General features: G+C 35.8%; 1 protein-coding gene across 8 annotated transcripts in view; it reads right to left on the bottom strand.

The window, feature by feature from the left end:
* LOC126291762 (YLP motif-containing protein 1-like) overlaps positions 1-23,189 on the bottom strand; it is a 362,461-nt gene that overhangs the window by 236,610 nt on the left and 102,662 nt on the right. For all 8 annotated transcript variants that reach the window (XR_007551862.1, XR_007551863.1, XR_007551864.1 and 5 more), the window contains exon 11: positions 11,915-12,051. Coding sequence is in view for 5 of the 8 variants with exons in the window: in XM_049985443.1 (XP_049841400.1) it covers positions 11,915-12,051 (137 nt within the window). In the remaining 3 variants the exon portion in view is untranslated. The remainder of the gene's footprint in view (positions 1-11,914; positions 12,052-23,189) is intronic.

The following is a 23,189-nucleotide window of genomic DNA, read 5'->3' as shown; positions in this document are numbered from 1 at the left end:
ATCTGTGAACGAAGATGCTACTGTCTGCCAAAATGGTGTCTTGGCAGACTTCACAGTAAAGTACAAAAAGCACGAAATTCCCAATAGCAACGAATTATGACTGCATTTAAAATTCATGCCTAAGTTATCATACACTGGACAAAATACAATTTGTCAAAGTGAAAAACACAGCAAAGACAAAGTCACAGTATTTGCTTGTGCCAATACTGATGAGACGGGAAACTTAAGAAGCTCAACAACAGTAAAGCCGCAAATCATTGCCACTTCAAAAATGTGTGCAAACTGCCACATCCGGATGACAAGAGATAATGTACTACATGCCTGAAAGTGCCTGAAGACAATGTGGCTGAAGAAAGTTACAAGCTTTTACTTCTTGCAGACAAGTTTGCCACCCTCCTGAAATACGTTTACTATAAAACAATGAGCTCCCAATGCAACAACCAAGGGTCAAGGGATTTTAGAAGTAACAAAGCAGTTATATCACAATTTCTTTGCTTGATGGTATGTATAACATGTTAATGTGCCAGAATCTGTGAAGCCGACCAATCTCTTAGAAGCACAGAATTTTCTTTCAGGTGTGTAGGATGCCATGGAGCCTCCAGTCTCCGAAAACTGTTTCTAGAGTGCAGGAGCTTTTTAAGGAGTTGTCAGTATATCGAAATAGTCAGAGAAATAGTTTTGCAGCATACACTGCTGAATGGGTAAATGTTTTTGTGACAGACAAATTGAGGGAAACTACAGATGTTAAGGATCCTGACAAAAGAACCAGCTGGAAGCCCACGAGAAATTCAGTGACATATACTTTCGAGATAGTAATGTTACAGCACATCAGATGCCGAATGTAGATAGGAGAACAGAAGGCGAGGCAGGTTTCTTTGAAACACTTATCCCAGATGCGATTTAGTCCTGATTCCCAGACCTGCCACTGCAGAAAATATCAAATCCCAGATGACATGTACTGCTGATGTAATTACAAATCACCACTGCGGACTTCAGCAACATACACTATCAGTTTTTTAAAGACCTGTACTTTGTGCTCATAACAAATCAGTTTGTATTTTATTGCACAAATTAATTAAATTTTGATTAGAATACTTCATTTATTTCTTTGTGTAATGCCTGGAATCCCTTTAGATCTAAAGCTACACATTGTTACTGCAATTACCCTTCTTCATTTCTTAATGATTTAGATTTTTTACAACTTTCTTTCTTGGCTACCCTTAGTTTTTTTCCCTTACAAAATATCTGTTAAAGCTGATTCTCAATTACCCATATTTCCACTGCTTTTAAGAGCTTTCTACCTTTCTTCAACAGTGGCTGGCATTCAGAGCAATACAAGAGCACACTGCAGATGAATGCATTAACCTTTTCCTGTATATCATTGACGTCGGTCTGCAGTAGGGTTTTGGAGCATATACTGTATTCAAACATTATGAATCACCTCAAAGGGAACGATCTATTGACACGTAATCAGCATGGCTTCAGAAAACATCGCTTTTGTACAACGCAGCTAGCTCTTTATTCGCACGAAGTAATGGCCGTTATAGACAGGGGATCTCAAGTTGATTCCGTATTTCTTGATTTCCGGAAAGCTTTTGACACCGTTCCTCACAAGCGACTTCTAATCAAGCTACGGAGCTATGGGGTATCGTCTCAGTTGTGTGACTGGATTCGTGATTTCCTGTCAGGAAGGTCGCAGTTCGTAGTAATAGATGGCAAATCATTGAGTAAAACTGAAGTGATATCAGGTGTTCCCCAGGGAAGCGTCCTGGGACCTCTGCTGTTCCTGATCTATATAAATGACCTGGGTGACAATCTGAGCAGTTCTCTTATATTGTTCGCAGATGATGCTGTAATTTACCGTCTAGTAAGGTCATCCGAAGACCAGTATCAGTTGCAAAGCGATTTAGAAAAGATTGCTGTATGGTGTGTCAGGTGGCAGTTGACGCTAAATAACGAAAAGTGTGAGATGATCCACATGAGTTCCAAAAGAAATCCGTTGGAATTCGATTACTCGATAAATAGTACAATTCTCAAGGCTGTCAATTCAACTAAGTACCTGGGTGTTAAAATTACGAACAACTTCAGTTGGAAGGACCACACAGATAATATTGTCGGGAAGGCGAGCCAAAGGTTGCGTTTCATTGGCAGGACACTTAGAAGATGCAACAAGTCCACTAAAGAGACAGCTTACACTACACTCGTTCGTCCTCTGTTAGAATATTGCTGCGCGGTGTGGGATCCTTACCAGGTGGGATTGACAGAGGACATCGAAAGGGTGCAAAAAAGGGCAGCTCGTTTTGTATTATGACGTTATAGGGGAGAGAGTGTGGCAGATATGATACACGAGTTGGGATGGAAGTCATTACAGCATAGACGTTTTTCGTCACGGCGAGACCTTTTTACGAAATTTCAGTCACCAACTTTCTCTTCCGAATGCGAAAATATTTTGTTGAGCCCAACCTACATAGGTAGGAATGATCATCAAAATAAAATAAGAGAAATCAGAGCTCGAACAGAAAGGTTTAGGTGTTCGTTTTTCCCGCTCGCTGTTCGGGAGTGGAATAGTAGAGAGATAGTATGATTGTGGTTCGATGAACCCTCTGCCAAGCACTTAAATGTGAATTGCAGAGTAGTCATGTAAGATGTATTAAATGACTCTTTTTTTAACTAACAGCTATATTCTTTCCTTGAGAGAACATTTTGCTGTTGCAATACCCCTTCCATGCCGCATTTGTTTCCTGTAATTAAGGTGCCCATTTTATTTATTTCAATTTTGATTTGCCGGGTTGTCCTCATTTTTTAATTTTTTTTTACTTTACTTTCACAATTTTGGTATTTTGTCTATTAATTTACAGTTAAAATGTCTTCATGTTTTCTGCATTGTTAAGGCAATATCATTTGCAATGTGGTACGATCACGCCATGACCTTGCACTTTTTCCAATTTCAATTTTACTTTGGTTTGTGTGTGTTAAATACAGAAATGATTCAGATTGTTAAGGATGAGGAAAATGTAACTGTTATAGGTAACTGGAATTTGGTAGTAAGAAGAAGAAAAGGAAAAATAGTAGGTGAATATGAATTGGGTCAAAGGAGCAAAAGATGAAGCCATCTGGTAGAATTTTGCACACTTGATTTAAGAAATGTCAAAGAAGGTTGTATATGTTGAGGACACATGTAAGGTTTCAGATTGATTATATAGGGTGTCCCTGGAGGAATGGTCAATATTCAGTGATAGAACATAGGCTCCAAAATGCATATCTTTAAGAGCTATGAGCACTTTTCATCTTCACTGTTGAGAAAAACAGCTCTTTTGGGGTATGCACTTTAGAGCCAATGTTTAATAGACTCTTTTGCTTCAAATAATCTTTCTTATTGTACCCCGGAATACTGAGCATTCCTTCTGGTACACAATGTACGATGTTAAGACAGTGACTTCAGATCCAGATTTTAAACTGTAAGATGTTTCCAATGACAGATGTGGAATCTTGACAATAATTTACATATTATGAACTGCAGACTGAAACTACAAAAATTAAAAATGGTGGGAAATTAAGGAGATGGGACATGGATAAGTTGAAAAAATCAGAGGTTGCTGCTAGTTTCAAAAGGAGCATTAGGCAACTAGTGACAGAAACACAGGAAAGAAATAAAGCAGAATAGGAATGGGATCAAACACGTAAAATGACAAGATCTAGTAGAATATCATATGAGATATCGAATTTAATTAATAAAAGAATAAAACATAAAAATGCAGCAAATGAAGCAGGAAAAAGAGAATAGGAATGTCACAAAAAGTGCAAATTGATACACAAGATGTTGCCTATAGGAAAATTAGACACACTTTTGGAGAAAAGAGAAGCAGCTGTAAGAATATCAAGAGCTCAAGTAGAAAACCAATAATAAGCAACAAAGGGCAACCTGAAAGGTGGAAGGAATACAGTATTACAGAAAGGCAGGAGGAAGTAGATTAAGAAGAGATAGAACATGTGATACTGTGAGAAGAATTTGACAAGAACACTGAAAGATCTGATCCAAAACAATGCTTCTGGAGTAGGCAAATTTCCTCAGAACTACTGAAATCCTTTGGAGAACCAGCCATGACAAAACTACTGTACCTAGTGTGCAAAATAATGAGACAGGAGAAATACCTTCAGACTGTAAGCACGTTGTAATAATTTCAGTTCCAAAAGAAGGTGCTGAAGATGTGAATATTAGTGAACAATTGGTTTAATAAGTCATGGCAGCAGAATACTGACACAAATTAGTTATAGAAGAATGGAAAAACTAGCAAAAGAAGGGACATCAGTTTGGTTCAAGAGAAATGTAAGGACAGAAGAGGCAATACTGACCCTACAACTCATCATAGAAGATAAGTTAAAGACACAGAAACATACATTTACAACTGTTGTTTAAGCCTGGAGAACACTTGCAACGATGATTCAAATACACTCTTCAAAATTCTATAGGGAGCAGGGATAAAACACAAGGAGTGAAAGGGTATATACAACATGTACAGAAACCACACAGCAATTATTAGAGACAAAGAGCATGAAAGGGAAGCAATGATTGAGAAAGGAGTGAGACAGGATTACAATCCTATTACTGGTGTTATTCAATATGTATATTGAGCAAGCAGTAAAGGAGAAAAAGAAAAAATTGGAGAATGGATTGAAAGATCAGGGGGGCGAAATTAAGCTTTGAGATTTTCCAAAGACGTTGTACCTCTGTCGTAGAGAGCACAGGACTTGGAAATGCAGCTGAATGGAATGGACAGTGTCTTAAAAGGGGGATATAAAATGAGCATCAACAAAAGCAAAACAAGGATAATGGAGTTAGTTTAATTAAATCAGATGATGATTAAGAAACGATACAGTGAAATAGTGGGCGAGTTTTGTTATTTGTGCAGCAAAATAACTGATGATGGCGGAAGTAGATAGGATGTAAAATGTAGACTGGCAATGGCATAAGAAGAGAAATTGGTTAACATAGAAATTAGTTTTAAGCATTAGTCTTTTCTGCAAGTAATTGTACAGAGTGCAGTCATGTGTGGAAGTAAAACATGGATGATAAACAGTTTAGGCATGAAGAGTGTAGAAGCTTTTGAAATGTGGTGCTACAGAAGAACACCAAGGGATAAGACAGGCATATAACACATAACTAATGAGGAGGTAATGAATGAAATTGGGGAGAAAATAAATTTGTGACATGACTTGACCAAAAGAAAGGTTCGATTGATAGGATACTTTTGAGACGTCAAAGAATTGTCAATTTAGTATTGGAGGGAAGTGTGGGTGATGAAAATTTCAAAGGTCCAAGAGACAAGTACAGTTTTAAATGGGTGTACGAGCGCAGTAGCTATTCAGAAGAGGCTTGCACAGGATAGAGATGCATGGCAAGTTGCACGAAACCAATCTTCATACTGAAGCCAATGAAAACGTACTACATTGTAGACTGTATGTTAATGTTTTTCATTTAGTACATGCATTTACCTAATTTCGATTTTGCTTCATTTTTAAGCACTTGCTTGACATCAACTTACTTACACTGTGTGTTACATTCTGTAAGCATTACATTCATCTTGCACGTATATATTCACAAGCCATAATTCACTTCATTAATAAGATGTAGCTAATGACACATAATCATTGAGATTTGGTTGTTGTTAGATTTATTTTACAACCATTCATGTCTTCTGATAATTCATTAATGCTTGTAATGCAAAAATATGATAAATGTTTCGTTAATTAGATAGAAAGATAATTAAAAACAATCTTATGTCTGGTTAGGGGTGTTGATGATGTTCCAACTGTCATGTGTCAACAGCTTTCACAGCAATGAGTGTCATTAGTGTGGTATTTATTACTTTGTGACAACAGCATGTCTAACTTTTTACTGATAATAAGTAACTGGGGTCAACAATCAGCAAATAGCTCTGGTTCAGAACGCTCTCGTGTAGTGCTGCCATTAGTGATCTGAGTGCTGCCACTGGTGATCTGTGCCTCAAGAATGTGCACATTACACATGAGCTAATTAAAAAGCCATTTCGTTTCCAGGTGGAAAAACATGTCTGTATATTTCTTGGAAACTTTCTGCTATTATTGGAACTGTGAGGAGCCAATTAACTGTCGATAAAAATAAGTTCTATGGGCAGACCGTTCTATGTGAGGGCTACAGACAGACAGAGATATAATGAAAAACTTATTTCTGTAGATTATCGAGGTAACTCTGTGATGGGACACACACCTCCACAAACAAGTGTGACAACAAAAGTTACTGATAACAAGTCTCAGTTAATCAAATTACTGACATTTGTGATTGGTTTGGTAATTCTGGATAATAGTTTTGTTTCTAAATATAACACACAGATTCTCAAAATATTGTATAAGAAGTGTCATGAATGTTTCTTAAATACTACTGAACTTGCAAGTAAGTGTCGAGAACGAAATTCTCTCTTTTTTACATCTATAATCCACATCAAGATGGAGGGTACACAGTATAAATGCAAAATATTAAATAATAGGAATTTTATTATAGCTCTCAGAAATTCTGCACAATAAAGTAAAGTTTTACAGGGCCAACAATGATACCTTTTGACCAAAATGTAGCAGTTTTAACAGGTTGGTAAGTGACTGCAGAGATCATGTGATAAGATTGAGAAGGTTCATGTGGATCAACTGAACCTACCAATACTGGATGTCTGCTTCGTCCCGCAATGTAATGACGATGCGGAGTGCAACATCAACATCAAACATGTGCAAACACAAAGAAAACAGAACACACACAATATTTTTTTGGCACCTATATCAGTTTTTGGAATATAGTTTGTGGTGACAGACTGATCTGCAAAGTATTCCACAAAGTCTAGGTTACGTTAGGAAGTGACAATTTGGTTGCGACTTTGAAGTGGTATAAAATGCTTCAGTTAATCTGCTCCCTCGCCCCTTGTATTTCTCCTTCTGTCCATGGAACCACATGAAAATCAACAACTGAATAATGGTTTAGTAAGGAGCCTCTGCTTATGGAAGAGAATAATGTATGAACGCTAAAATAGTTAAAAAATTTAAGGCATATACTCAGTGAAGAAAATGAGAAAACGTGTGAAATGACTGATCACACAACAAATCTCTGTCAATAAATGTGGAATTCAATACAAAGATCCACATGTATATGACCCACAATGTACCACGTAATATCATCCACAATGTACTCGACTAAGTAGTGGCCAATAAAGCAACATTCAACAATCACAAGCACCTGTGGCAGACCACATGAGGGAGGGCTGATTCCTGAGTGCATCATTACAAACCAGAGAATAACAGAAACCGTAGAGTGCAAGCCCTCTCATCCTCCAGACAAGAAGCGAGTTAAAGTCGTAGTTATGGTCATCTACTGCAAAAGTTATGCTTATGGTCCTTTAAAATGCTACAGACCCTGTATGCTGCACTTCCATGAGAACTGCCAAACTGTGACATGTATTCATGAGTCACAGGAGACGGCAATATAGCCAGAAGGGTAGGACTGGGGATTTTTTACAAAAAAAAACTCAATGAATATCACTGAACACCTGAAGGAATTTTCTGCTGAAGTTGGGCAATTTTAAATACCTGAAGGGATACACAATGAGACAAACCAGGAGCAGTGCGGGACCAACAGGGAGGAAGATAAGGTCAGTCTTCTTTGTCAGCAGGTTAAGCGTGCAATATAAAGAATGTACCTATGGCCACACCAACCCATAATTCGGAATCAACAACAGAGAAGAATATAGGAGAAGGACTGTGTCATCGATGAAGAGATTACTGAGGATCACAGAAGAAAATTGAGAGAGAAGAAGGGAAATGTGAAGAGGTTCTGGAAGGAGAAAGAAAGGGAAACCTCTTTCACAAAGGGGCGACCTGCTATCCATCAGAAGTCATAACAGAACACTTACAAGAAGTCGCATGTCAGTACTTAAGAATACTATGTGATCAAAATTGCTTTTTCTCGCATGGGTTGTTGCTGCTCCATGACAATATAAACCATCAAAGCTACACTTTGTGATCTAAAATTTGATACACTTAAAAATTCACCGAAGAACCCTGGTTTGGTGCCATACAGTATTCATCTTAGAAAGAACCAAGGGCCAGAAATTTGAGTGTGATGATGATGATGATGCTAGCTCACACATGAAAAAAACATAGTTTGTAACTTGTACACTGCTGGAATAAGTGTGTAGTAAGAACATGTTGCACAGCAGAGGAAGGGACAGGGAGGAGGGGAATTAAAGCAACAATGATTTCTGTAAGTACCTTCCTCATTATTAAGTTATAATAAAATTCCCACCTTTATAGAGTCATTCTTGTAGTTACATTTCCCCTTCTATTCCATTAAGAGAGAGGTGGTATTCCTCAGAATTTTTCTATATTTACGATCATGGTCATCAAAAAATGAGTTAGGTGTTATTGTCTTGCCACTGGTTTAGCTTTATAAATGAGTTCAAGAGGAGATTGCTTTCAAAACTCAAGCTGGATTGCTTCTTAAATGAATCACACCCCTTAGAGTTTTTTTAATGAATCTAAGTCTAGCATCTGCTGTTTCACTACAAAGATTTATGTGGTCATTCCACTTGAGATCTCTCTCTATGGGCTACACTACATGATTGGCAGTTGTGACTTAAGTCTAATAATTGGCCAGTGAAAGGGCAATCAGAACAGTCAAGTCCTTTTACCTACTTACACAGAATTACATTAAATATGACTACCTCGAGGTTGAACTCTGAACTAATCTTCTTGTTTGTACTCATCTGCACTCACTACGTCGTATGTGTCATATAAGGGTATCATTATATTATGTTATGAGATCAAAGATAAACTTCGTTTGATTATATTGTTTATTGCTAAAGGACTATTTTGTCGTGATGGCCATCTTCAAGTGATGTCAGATGGTTTTGATACCCATATGACTTCGACGTCTCAGCTGCTGTCACACAATTATGTAAGTTTGCCACTTTGATGCTCTTATAGCTATAGTAGATGTTAAATTTTACATTGGGGCAGTTATTTATGTAATTGTTAATATAGCTGCCACTATACATCATTATCAAATAAGCTTTCTCACTTAAGAACTACACACAAAGCTATCCCAACAAAAAAATTATTTAACATGGACTATAACTTCCACACCATCAAAGGAGCTAACTGCAACTGAGAAACTGTTCTCATATGGATAACAAGACTACCTGATATAACCTGAAGATGGCAATCGAACCGAAATAGGCCTCTAGTAATAAACAACATAATCAAACGCAGCAGCATTTTGGTCTCATAACATAATAATACTCCTGTGTTACAGGGCCATTTAATAATGATACATTCTCCACTATCTGACAGAGACTGTGAGTACCTTTAGAGAGCTAAAGCTCCTGTTTGCTGTGCCATTAATACACACAGTGAAAGTAAGACTCCATTCACAAATGTCCACAGACGTACACCTAACACTACCCATCAGGTCACATCAAATGTCAAAGACATGCTGATAGTTTTCTTTGAGTTTGAAGGATTAGTTGATCACGAATTTGTGCCACAGGGACAGGCTGTTAATCAATGGCACCATTGGCACATATTGTGATGCCTACAACAAAATATGAGAAGGAAACAACATGAAATGTGGTACGACAATAATTCATGGCTCTTCCATCATGATAAAATACCCACACATTCACTCCTGTTGTTGCGCAACTATTGCATAAAACGTGAAATGACTGTGCTGCATCATCCTCTGTACTTTCTAGACCTGGCCCCTGTGGATCTTTTCTTATCTTCAAAGTTGAAAACCCTGCTGGAAGGATGCAGATTTGCAATGATAAGACAAGATAAAAGAAAATTTGCAGACAGCACTTCATGCAATCCACCAAGAGGCATACAGAGACTGCCTTCCATCGCTGGGAGCGATGTATCAATTGTGGAGGAGAGTATTTCAAAGGAGACCATGCACAATAGGTAAAAGGTATGCATAGAAAAATTCTGCAGATAAAAGTTTTGGAATTTTCTGAACAGACCTCTTGTTGGATATAGTGGCCTCAACAAAAATGGTATGTACATAATACAACAAGCCACATGTTTCTCTTTCACTGACCACCACTGATAGAAAAGTTTACAAAATGCACACCAGCAAGTACCCACAATTGAAAATCATGGCAGGACCATTTTCTTCACGGAAGAGTTCTATTTTAATTTGCTAAGTGACATCAGATCCCTTTCAAATGTGTTGCTAGTTTGAAAATAAATCCACCGTTATGGCTGTGTTCTCAAGTTATATTTAGACTGTAAGTCCTTCCGTGCTCCTACTCCAATACAACAAAACCTTTTATTCCACCAATGCACCCAATCTATCATTTTAATATTGCTGATATATTTACACTATGTCACATTCATAAAATTTCATAGTATTTGGCAAGCAACTAACTGAATAATTATATTTGTGGTTTTCTGCTTTATTTATGGAAGTCTAGTAGTGTACCTATGGGCAGTATAGAGAATAAAAATGAAAGAAACTACGACCAGTAAAGTAAGTTTAGCTCTAAAATTGTTAACATTGCCCAGTGCTAGGCTGATTTTTCTGCATATTTAAGAAACTGTAATTGCAAAATTATGAGTTCAGCAAAGGAAACATACAGCTGTTATCCAAAATTAATATCTACTTTAGGACAAAGGATAACTGACAAGAAATATTTCTGAATAACACGTGTATAAAAAAGTAAGAATGAAATGCTGGCCATGTGACAGGAGGAGAGATTTCTGCTTCTCATCTGAGCTATGTTAAATTAGGAATGAAAATCAATGTCCCTGTGTAAATGAGCCTATAGTGTCTAGTTAATGTTACCACAATCTGAAGCACCCTAAGTCCTAACTCAATGAAGTAAAAAAGTAAAATATAGGGTCCTGAAATTACATAAATAAATCTCATTGTCAAACAGAGATGGAGATTCTTTTAAGTGAATGTTTACAAATTAAGAAGCAGTTTTACTCATAAATCTTGAAATGCACAACGGATCAAAGGAGTTAGGAAACTACTTCTATTACAGCCAGACAAACTTGTAAACAATCTCTCACGAATTGGCACACATGCTCAAATGCGAATAGGACAGCTATTCTGTACAGTCGAGGTAGATTCAGTTCCTATTTATGTTCAATGTACTGAATTTAATAGATATTACTGCAAGCACAAAATGATGAGAAACAAACATTGCCGAGAGTAATGAGCTTTAAAATTATGGTAAAAATGGGTAATTTGCCATGTGCTTGTGAAATAGGGGAATCAATTATAAAATGTAATGTTAATGGACACTGAGCATTTCATGTACAATTCTCTTGCTGCCCACCATAGACACAAGAGGCCATCCATTTACGAATTGTGGTTATTTATTTCCTTAATCACAAATATCCAACTACATTCTCCATTTAGCTTACAGAAAAATGAACACTTTAAAAGCAAAACATCATGAACAAGCGTCATTTCTCATTGAATTATATACAATTAATTAAAAAGGGATGACTGTTATTCTCTTCAGAATTTATCAATGAAGGTGAACTTCATACAACAAGTTTATGTCAGTATTTTTCCAATATGAGTTGTACCAAATTAACAAATTTAGATCCTCCATAGATCAAATTTATGAAGTACAAGAAATCACTTCCATCAGGATTACCGTAAGTCACATGGTTTTATATTATTTGAAAACAGAATAATGAAATATAATTTTTGGCAAAGCAAAATGGAAAAGGGTGCAGGAGGAATGTGAATCTGTGAGGAAAAGGGGGTATTTGAGGGAGGAAGACTAGGTTATAAATGAAGAGGCAGGGGGGAAACCTGCACTTCAAAATGCTGTGATGTTTCCCAAAAACTACAAAACACTAAACACACTGAGATTCTCACCTGGGTCCCCGCTGCCACAAGCCACGTGGCTCAGGGGGTGGTTCATCACCGTGGCACCATTCGCCGTCACCCCCCTGTGATGACGCCCCAATTTCATCTGGAGAGTCAGCAAATGGGTCTGTATAGAGGTCTTCATCCTGTCGACATACACCACCGGTGCCAGTGTCGGCAATAAACTCGCAGAGCCTATAGCAACATGTTGCTGGTATGTGCAGCTATGATGTTTGCAAAGGATTATTAGAATTACGCTGTAGTGATTATGAGGTCTCAATTGTGCTGGCTGGCGAAACATGCATGCAGATAAACCTCATTTTACGCCTTAAGAAGGCATTTAAGAAATGTGTTCCATGAGAGGAACAAGACACAAATGTCACTATTTACTGAAATTCAACTTCACTTTCTAATCAGACAGAACTAGTTGTTGGGAGTGTTACATTAGTGTACACTGAACTCACTTGTCTACATTAGTGGGTTCAATCTGCACAAAGAAACAGCTCCATTCTTCAGTGGTAAATTCCTTACCATGTAATATAGGGCAACACAACGACAACTGGAAGTGATTATTCAAATCTAAGTATGGTAATATTATTTTTTTTAGACCTCAACTTTTTTCAATAAATGGGTTCCTGGGGAAGAGATATTTTGTGTCTCTTGTTATACTTAAATATTACCCAACAGGTAATACTAACAGTTCATCCTCCAATCACCTATGATGAAGTTCCTTCAAATATTAGCAGAAATTTTTATCAGAGAAAAATATAATCTTAACAAACTGACCCATCAGTAGGAGAATTATCATGCTGAGATAAATACATAGTACTAAAATAATAATTTCTCATGTACCTCCCTAATCATACCTAGACATCGAGCACTCGCAACGTTTTTGAAAAACAATGTTAAAATTTGAAAATCTTAGGACAGAATAAATTGTAAATTCACAGTTTAAAGGACTGCTGCAGTTCACTTGGGCACAAACCAATTTGCCATTTGTTATAAAGCAGTGAACCCGAGTTTTAGCGATTGATTAATAACCAACACAACTGTGACTACCCTTAAGTCCTAATATTCAGGACTCAATCCTTGGCTAGTGACTTTCAAAATTAGTACTACTTTTGTATGTGAAAAATGATAAGTCACATTGTGACTGAAATTATATGTTAATCTGTAGATTCTGGATGCATTAGTTCTCAATCAAGAGGATATAAAACCTTCAACTGTATCATGATTAAAAGCATTTTGATGGTTAGACCAACTATTACCGAATGCACTTTATCTTCTTTACAATCCATAACAGTGGTTATCAAAGAACACAAGGCTGAAAAAAACAATGTTCCATGTTTTCAAGTGTAAAAAAAAAATGTAAAAAGTATATAAATGATTAAAATAAATATGAAGCAGCAGGTGGCTTGAAAATTGCAACTAGTTAGTACTTTCTCCAGAACTGTCACCCTAAGTTGCCACATTTCGCAATGTGTGACAATTTTTTTATTGGTCTCTGTTCAATATTGAAATGAAGCTTTCATTTTACCATAAACTGCCCAAACTGTCCTTCGTCAAGAAGGTGACCCTCACTCAATGCACTTTAATCTGTTACCCAACCATGTTCATCAGTCTGATAATCAAATCTGCACATTTAATATAACTAAAGACTGTTTACTATACCCTCTAATGATAATTAACATACTTTTTTTAATGATGATATGAGTCATTACACATGTATAATCATAGAAGTGCAGGAGCAACACAGATGTATGCCCAAAGCTGGAAATTACAATGGCCAGGTAAGTCTGGAGGACTTTTTATCCAACAGCGAACATCAAATGGCTGAGGATAATGGCAGTGAGTGGAAAGGTAGGCAAAGAAATTTCTCCAGTCTCATCAAAATAAAACACAGGAAAGCATAACAATAATGGCAATTTCTGGATGGAACAATACATAAGATAGGAAAATGCAACCTCTCACCTACTGCAGACTTGACGTGGGGCGCATGAACAATGTTCACTAGCATTTAAGCTCAAATTCCTCTTCTAGTAGAAAGCACACACAACCACACAAGATACTCAAACACATTTTGTGTGTGTGTGTGTGTGTGTGTGTGTGTGTGTGTATTTTCTACTGGAAGGTGTATATCTATGCACCACATACCAGTCTGCTATAGATAAGCGGATGCCTTTCTTTAAAATACACGAAATATTTCTTGAAATTATTTCTTCATACAGGTTTCTTACTCTGTGAAGGTCATTTATCTCATCACTGCTCTTTTTGCTAAGGTATTAAGATTGAAGGAATTATTCCACTCACACTCTATGGTCAGTCTGATATATATAATAGGATTTGTCCAATGGATCCAATGCAATATTGTAATTTTACTTGTTTAGCACTGCACTATCAGTAGATGTGAAAGTCACTAATTTACTATCAGAAAAATGAAATATAGGAAACAAGTATTTAAAAACGCTAAGGTGTGGCATCTAGTTACAAAGCAGCAAGGATGTGTAATATAATGAGTCAGTTATCCAAATACAAAGTCTTGGACAGATTTATGCTTCCTGTACGGAATGCCAAAGATTGCACCCGATATTGGGCAGAAACTATTGAACAACTATTTTTAACAATGAACACCTAAATACAAAGTCATGCATATAGCGAAATATTTATGCTGTTCTAACAGCTGCAAAAAATTATATTCAAGATAGAGTTAATTATCCTTCATTGCAGAATTAACAAATATTAATAACTGGAGAATAATCAAACTGCTCTAGAAAAATAATTCACATCCAACAACCCACAGAATTTCACTATTGGTATTAATGTCACAGATCAAGGCAGATGCAATTTAAGGCACATGTGGATCTTTGGAACTTCAAGTATAATTTGGTAACCAAATTTAATTACGAAAGTGACAAGCACTATTAATCACAATTACTTCAATACGTCTATGAAGAACATGTAAAATCTAAGACAAATGAACACAGGCACAACAAGTAACCCCCCTCCCCCTCCAAAAAAAAAAAGTGATTGATACTGTAAAACAGTACTGACTCAAAAAGTTATGACTGCTAGTACAGCAATTGTGTTTGACAATCATGGTGTAGTAGCATAGCTTCCTGCTACCCTGTGTCAATTATGTAATACTTTTACACAAACAATAAAAAGAAAGGCTCCTGAATAAAACTGACTAGCAACCATGTCAAATAGCAGGTAAAATTATGTGCTCTAAAATGCCTATTATTTATGTAATGTTGCTTAAGAAAAAAATCGAAAGTTCAACTTGGGGAGTAGTGATTAGATTTGATCTCACTATTCTTTCCTAAACAACTTTTCTGACATAGTTCTGTCTCACGACTACAACAGAAAATGTCCATGAATGCTAGTTATGTATGAACAGTTTTCACACACAGCACTTCAGTTCTGTAAGTTCCACAAGAAGTCTCTAAGACTGAAAGGGAATTACTCTGTTCTATAGACATCGCTTTGCTGTATTTTTCAAATAAAAATTGCACAACATGTTCTCTAAAACTACTTAGTCCTGAACATAACTCTTTTTCTGAAGAGAGCTATACTGAAAACATAGTTGTATTGTGTGGTCAGAAGTACTAACAATCAAAGACATCAAACATTAGGGAAAGATTTTACCTCATATTACTATATTATACAACAAAACTCTCATATGCAGCATAACAAACTTGAATACATGTAGATGGTGTATAGATATTGCTTTGTTCAGGACACCACTACCAGTGGAACAACTCCATATCAAATGCATTCTTCACTACTCTCCCCTAATACAGTGTGTGGTTACCCCTTAAGCCTGAAGTTTCCTCATAATTTAACTGTATGGATTGAATGAGATCATAGGTGGGTGCCCAAGGGATTATTTCCACTTCTCAAGATGACTAATTTCCAACTTTGGAACAATTATGGTTGATGCCAGTTGCAGTGAATCTTCAAAGTGTGATCTTACTTTAAAACAATTCAAATTCAGGGAACATACTGGTCACCATCACAGCAATGAAACAATATTTTTAATATGCCACACAGTCAAGTAAATGTAGTTCTATGGTATCTAAAAATTAAATAAAGACACAGTGTATTAACATAAGGCAGACTGAAATATCCGAAGATATTTTTTCTAATCTCTGAACCGCAAAAGAATCACTGTAAATGATGCAGAGGTCTGTGTGACACTGAGAATGATTCCCATCCACACCATCTATCTACCATTACAATTATGTGTAGGATTGTTCCGAACACCACATTTTCTTTCTGTGTAAAAATGACCGTTATCCATCTAGATTGCGACTAGTTTGAAAATGGAGCATGCTTCATTCATACTGTCCCTCCTCCAATGGCCTTCAGGCACCAAAGTTGTTCATGTGCATGTGCAGAGAACACGCACAACATTGCAACTGCACAGCAAACCATCACAGAAACAACACTCTCCTCTGTACATATCTTGGCTTTTCTATAATCACTGGATAAATCAGTACTGCTGCACAACCTTCGAACTACTTTCTAACTTTGTAAATATATGTGTACACTTTCATTGCCATATACGTTTAAAGCGCAATCAAAATCAATTTCTTACCTCTGCGTAACTCCTCTGGCTGGTGTACTTGAAGCACAGGAGAATAACAATATCCAAAGTTGTTAACACTATTGTGCTCAAGCAATCCTTTGGTAAGGGTTGCAAAACTTCAGCGAGCATCTCTAAATCCTTAATAACGATGCGGTAAATGCTTTACATATGGATTAATTTTTGTTTTGACCAACAAATCAACTTACGTAAGCATTAAGAGTGCTGCCAGGCACAAATGCCAAAATGTAAGACTAGCTATTTTTGGCAGTTTTGAAGAAGCTGAAGAATTTACATACAAATTAGTAACATTAATACCAGATTAATGACAAAAGTGAAGTGTGTCCTAATGCTGCTATGATTCATTTAAAACTTCTGAAACTAATTTATTTCTGTAGTTTGTGTGTGTGTGTGTGTGTGTGTGTGTGTGTGTGTGTGTGTGTGTGTGTGTGTGTGCGGAGGGGGGGGGGGGGGGGGAGGAGGGAGGCTACTATTTTCACTTTCACTTTATTACTACAATCTGTCTGCTTCAATGAGTTAAGTTTCTGAAGGAGACTGATTTGTTAGACCCACAAAGCATAAAAACATGCAGTAATGTAGATAAACTATCGAAGTCTATAACCACAGCTTCATATAGACACTGTAGTTAAGCAGGCCAGACTATCCATATCACAAAACAATAATAACACTTGAAGCATTTCAATCTGAAGCTTTAGTAAGTATTTAAATGTTATATCTTAATTACCTCCTATGTTGTTATTGACAGGAGGGCGTGAAAATCATCAACTGATAGAATAAAATGCTTGTGCAGAAAGCACATTAAACTTGACGATTTAACATGTTAGAAATGCAATGAATCATTCGTAAAGAAAATTTTTTCTCTGGAAATGTGACAACTTTTTTTGTGTGTGTCTTTTGAATCTGGTGGGTCCAAGTAGAGCCCTGAGATGTACCATGTTCCATAAATCTAACTGTGAGCAATTAACACAGTGCAGAAAACACTGTACAGTCATTTAAATCTCCAAAATATAGAAAAAAGGAATTTAATCATTTAGTGTTATTTGTTGTGTACAACTACAGCTCAATGAGATGATTTATTCAAAAATTATTTCTCTTGCTTTCTACTGTTTGCAAACAGGTAATTCTTTAAAAAAAAGTTTTTCCCTTGATTTCTGTTGTCAGTTATGTATAATAAACTATACCAAATAAAATAATTAACATTAATCCACAAATGAGCTACATGTTTAATAACAAATACTACTCAGTTTTTGTCCACCCTTTTCACAACAAAATTTGAATGTTACTATCACTTTACGTTTGAGATTCTAGTCTTTCCAGTATCTCTCTCTCTCTCTCTCTCTCTCTCTCTCTCTCTATGTTCATACATCATCCTGCTGTTGCTTGAAAGACTTCAAAAAATTTTCTTTGAAGTAAACACTGAAAACTCATTTCATGCCACATTCTCCATTTTTGTGCTAATCTCATTGAGATTCCAACTCTGGATTTCTGACTGCAATCACAAGAAACACCATGTACTGCAAAGAACAAAAATTAAGTCATATTTCCTATTTGATTAATGTGACCTGCAGCCAGTGTATAAGCACAGTATATACACATCTGATGCAGTGTAAAATAAAACTAGTGTTCTGTTGTGAAGTTCTACTCCCAGCATAAAGGACAAGTACATGCTTTAAAAAGATGGAAGCACAATAACTTATGTAGAAATCTATGGTAATCTCAGCAGGTGTGTCACAATATTTCCACTCCAAAGATTTTATCTATATAGATAAACTGAAAACAAATTTATTAATGAAAAAGGAGAACCTGGTATAAGATTTTCCCAACTTCTTGAAATAACACATCAAAGACACAATTCATGTGGTTCACTATAAATATCATGTGGGTCTATGGCAGCCTTATTTAGAGAGACAAATTCTGCTATATATTTAACTGATACTAGTTTGACCCAAAATCCAAACTCTGCATTTCTGCCTTCACCTATCAAAGGCCTTGTACTACTGCTCCAATTTTATTTTGCCAAACTTATGAAATGCTTGAAAAGCTGTTTAGACATTTAAGGGATTTAGGTTCTCTTTCTGTTGGAGGATCTTGTTGCATGTATACTATCAGATTTTAATTGTGATAACTTCATACTGGAAAATTCAAGAAAATGCAAATTCTGTTTGGTCACAACAACTGACAGTTACCAGGTGCTTCCAACATAGTATTATGAATTTAAAATCTCTCCACAAACTCAAAATGTCAAATGATGACATAAAAGTGGTAACGGTTTAAGCACTTCACATTCTTTATAAGGTCTACTAATGATTTTTAAATGAACACAGTTTAAACTACTAGACTCATCATGCACCTGTAAAATAAATGAAAGAAAAAATCTAAATAAGAAAGCAGAATACATGGAAACATTTCAAAATAAACAAGAATACTTCAGTAGGTATATCTGCTGGAAGTACAAGAAGCATCCCTTTTAGTTAAAATCGAATAGTTTTTGTTGTTAATAATACAATGTTTATTAATTAAGGACTTGAATCTTTGAAAAATGTACATAGTTGTGGGGTTTGAGGCAAAATTGTAATTTTCAATCCAGTAAAAAGATGTGGGCAGGAGTAAAACAAACATCTGACAGAGCATTTTGTTTTGATGTCTGAAAATGTACACACTAAGCCTGAAATTGAATTCATTCTTTGTTAGGTAACAGTGTGACAGTTAATCTCAGAAAAACAACAATATTTTTAGCTTGCAGATCTAAACATTACAACAATTACTATTTAATGTTGGAGCACAATTAATTAAAAACAGTTTCGTGGCTCTATTTTCATCCAAAGTTTCAGCAGGTCAAAGAAAATGTTCAAGTACAAATACAAAGGCTTCAAACAATTTTACACAATTATTAGAGAATTTAATAACCAAGCTATGTTTCTACATAACACTCAATTTAAAGCACCCAAGTGGCCTCAGTTAAAAAAAAAAAAAAAAAAAAAAAAAAAAAAAAAAAAAAAAAAAAAAAAAAACCCGAGGGGGGGGATATGGAAGAAAGAAAATAAAAAAAAGGTCCATTGCTGACAAATAAAGATATTGGATTGACAGTAAGATGTATCATGTGATATATATAGTGACTCCGCCGCAATCACTATTTTGCCTTACGATTGAGAGGCGATTAATTTTGTCATATTCAATCAATGTCTCATGGTGCTCCCCAAATAAAGACATGATTTAATGTGATAATAGAAAAACTGTTATGACCACTACGAGAATATGTTCACTTCTGTCTGTGTGGATGTACCATCATTTATTTGGTTTGTTACCCTTTGTTGTGGGTTATAATTCACTGATGATTTCTGAGAGTTCATCAACGTGTAACAATAACAATGGCTACAAGGAAAGCGAGTCTGATGCAGTTTTCTTAGGGGTTTTTTTTCCAAATATTTTTATTGTAATTAACACACAGAAGGAACTGTAGTTATCCTACAAAGTTTGAAATTACTATGAAGCAAAGGATTTTTGCCCGCATTTTACTTGACTGCCACTTTCTATTTAAGTATTTAAAAAGGCCTGCAAACAATTATAATGTAGTGATCGAAGTCCCCATCATTATAGATGAGAGAAATGTGTTCCACAATCCTAAATGATGAATAAAACACATTTCTTCCTTGTGCCAAATATGTGAGGCAATCTCTAAAGCATGTCCATTTTTTTTTTTTTTTTTTTTTTTTTTTTTTTTTTTTTTTTTTTTTTTTGCTGTGAAATCAAGTGTCACTTTACTGGAATATGATTATATACATTGTCGGCAGTAGTACATATAATCAATAAAATGTTGCACACTAAAACACTATGCAGCCCCTTTTACACCTCAAGTGATCACTTTAAGTAAAAAAGGCTCAAAAGATTTTATCTACCTTTTGACATTCAATTCCATACAAAAAAACTGAAAAAGACCTCTTTCCAATAAAGCAATTGGGGTGTGATTACAGCATGAGAAATCTCTACCTTCTACAATTGACTACTGACCAAGTAAAAAGTTACTGAATGACAGAAGTTGTAAGAGTCCTTGATCAAAGAGTGAAAAATGAATAGTTCCTAATTTCCTCATATATCAGCTATATTTTCCAAGTAACATCTTTATGGATCTTCTCTTTCCAGTCTCAATTAAATCCAGACGAATAGACATTTGGTCACTAAGGTCAGAAGTAATTAACTATCCATATTGCAATAGTTTATAAGAAAAACAACATGCAGCACATAAAAATGAATTTTTCTTGTAAACTACTGCAATTTATGTACAGCTGCTGCAAAAATGGCTACCACCCAGATTTGTCCTTCCTCATCACTCTCTTCATTTATTGCACTAAATGTGGATTATTTTACCAGCCTACTGTAAAGCTAACCACTTCCGCCTGTTATCTTTGTGACCCAACCTCAAAGATTTTATTTCAGAAAGCAAACAGTGAAAGTTTAGGGAATTGTACTTTCTCAGGAATTAGTGAAAATTATTCTGCCCCTAACGGACACCCAAAAAGATGATATGTATTTCTTTGGATCAACAGAAACGAATTCCATCTTAAACATCAAAAAAGCACAGCAGCTCCAATATCACAATGTAGACAGTTCAGTTTAATAACAAATGTTGCTAAAAGCATATTCACATTTATCTGATGAGTATTCCTGTTTCACAAATTCATTGAAGAATTGAAGTTTTCATTTCTGAGTAGCATGTCCACTATTCCATTGCACAACACACAAATAGAAGTATGGCATGAGCTCAATACAATGGAAACCTATTTGAAGATAAACTTCAATCAATTTGTTTTCTTAGATTCCCAAAGTCGAGTCTCCGATTACCCGTACCAACTTCACACACAATTCTCCCGCAATAAAAGTGATGAAAATGACTTTCATCAATTTCTTCCTCTAACTGCTGTTTCTCAGGACAGTTTAACAGACCTTACACGGTATGTGTATGATGTTTTGCGGATGTGATGCTGCTATCTTTAAGTGGAGTAATGTGCCATTCCTGCAAAAAAGGAGGAGGTAAACACAATATTAATTCGCTCACTTATATGTCCTCCAAATAGGAAGTTTCAAATTCTTTGTGCTTTTCACATTTGATTTCTTCTTGTTGCTTTTAAAATAAGGATTTCCCCCCCCCCCCCCCTTAAGGCCCGATTCATTATTTTCTTGAGAGACTATCAATAGCAGGCACTATGCTGCACGAGACAAACAGCAATAACTTTGACTACACACGAAAGAAGACACTGACTGCATAGCAAATCTGGGTGTAACTCTGATATAAATTTGTAATTGACTGTAATTCACTTCCTCAGTATGTATCACTGTAATCAGAAGCAGTTATTTTGGTTGGTTCATTGTCAAATTGATACAAATTCCAAAATTAATTTCAGTTACTTTACATAGTTTGCAGTTAGGGTACTGAACAAGGAATACTACATCAACTGACAGTGGAAAGAAATTCTTTGATGATGATTTGTGTTTTGGTCTTAAGCATAACTTTTTGACTGCAGAAGACATTCCGGGAGGTTAGAGGAGTGTATTTATATTAGGGAAATTAAACACTTGCCTAATTAGCCTCTGCCAACAATGGCTACCAAGGCAGGAGATGAAACACTGTGCCTATGGTACAAAACCCTTAAGAGTACATAGCAGGTGAGAAATCTTGCTTGTATGATCAGTGGAAAGATAACTTCTCTTGCAAAGGTATATAACTATAGACAAACATGAGTTTTCCAAAGTGGTTCCTCTGTCCTCTATAGTCCATGGTAAGGAGGAGGAGGAAGAGGAGGAGGAGGAGGAGGTGGTGCTGGTTTTGGGAAACAGTTATCAGACACAATTCCAAACAATTTATTAATGTAACATTTGTTGTCATTCTTACATATTGAAATCAAACGAACTAATTGGATACCATGTCAAATCAAGAAGTGATCACTTCATCATCTCTGTTCAATCAGCACTAGCATAGTCATTGTAATGTTCAAAGCAACAGATTTTGTGAAAATTACTTTATAACAAGCTTACATACTTTCAAGAGTGCAATGAGTTAATAATCACAGATTCTTCCGTCTTACAGCCATCAACTTTAGTACTATGATTATTGAATATCCAATTGCCGTAAATTAATTTTATTTCCCTTACTGACTGATAAAATGCCCCTCATCTGTTTCATTTCATGTTTCCCACCATCATTACTACTTTGCTCTTCAATGTGTATTATTATATTCTCATAATGAAAGGGGTGCCTCACACAACACAAAACTGAGACTGATGAAAACATTAATATCCTAAGTTGCTTCATTGTATTCAAAGAAATGACAGATTTCCTTGTGTCAGTGTGTGCCTTTGTGGAGCAGAAATTTATGTGTGTGTCAATAAATTTGAACTTCCTGCACATGCGCACGCATGTTGTGTGTTTTTATAAATATACATATATGTGCCACAAATTTTTGCAACAGGGTGAAAAAGGTTGTATCATAAAAATTCATAATAAGATTTCAACAGAATGATTATTCATCAAAAATTACAAACAACATATTGCAAAATGTTTTAGACATCAAAGTTACGATATGTACAAACCTTTAGTCATAAAATAAATCAACTCATTGGTATGACAAAAGAATTTATTCATTTATGAACAAGATATCTTGCTATTTCATTCACATCAAAATA

Source organism: Schistocerca gregaria, chromosome 9 (assembly GCF_023897955.1).
Source record: "Schistocerca gregaria isolate iqSchGreg1 chromosome 9, iqSchGreg1.2, whole genome shotgun sequence".
In the NCBI taxonomy this organism is placed as follows: domain Eukaryota; kingdom Metazoa; phylum Arthropoda; class Insecta; order Orthoptera; family Acrididae; genus Schistocerca; species Schistocerca gregaria.
Note: the sequence above shows the minus strand (reverse complement) of the source record. Positions and strands in the feature narration are given on the sequence as shown.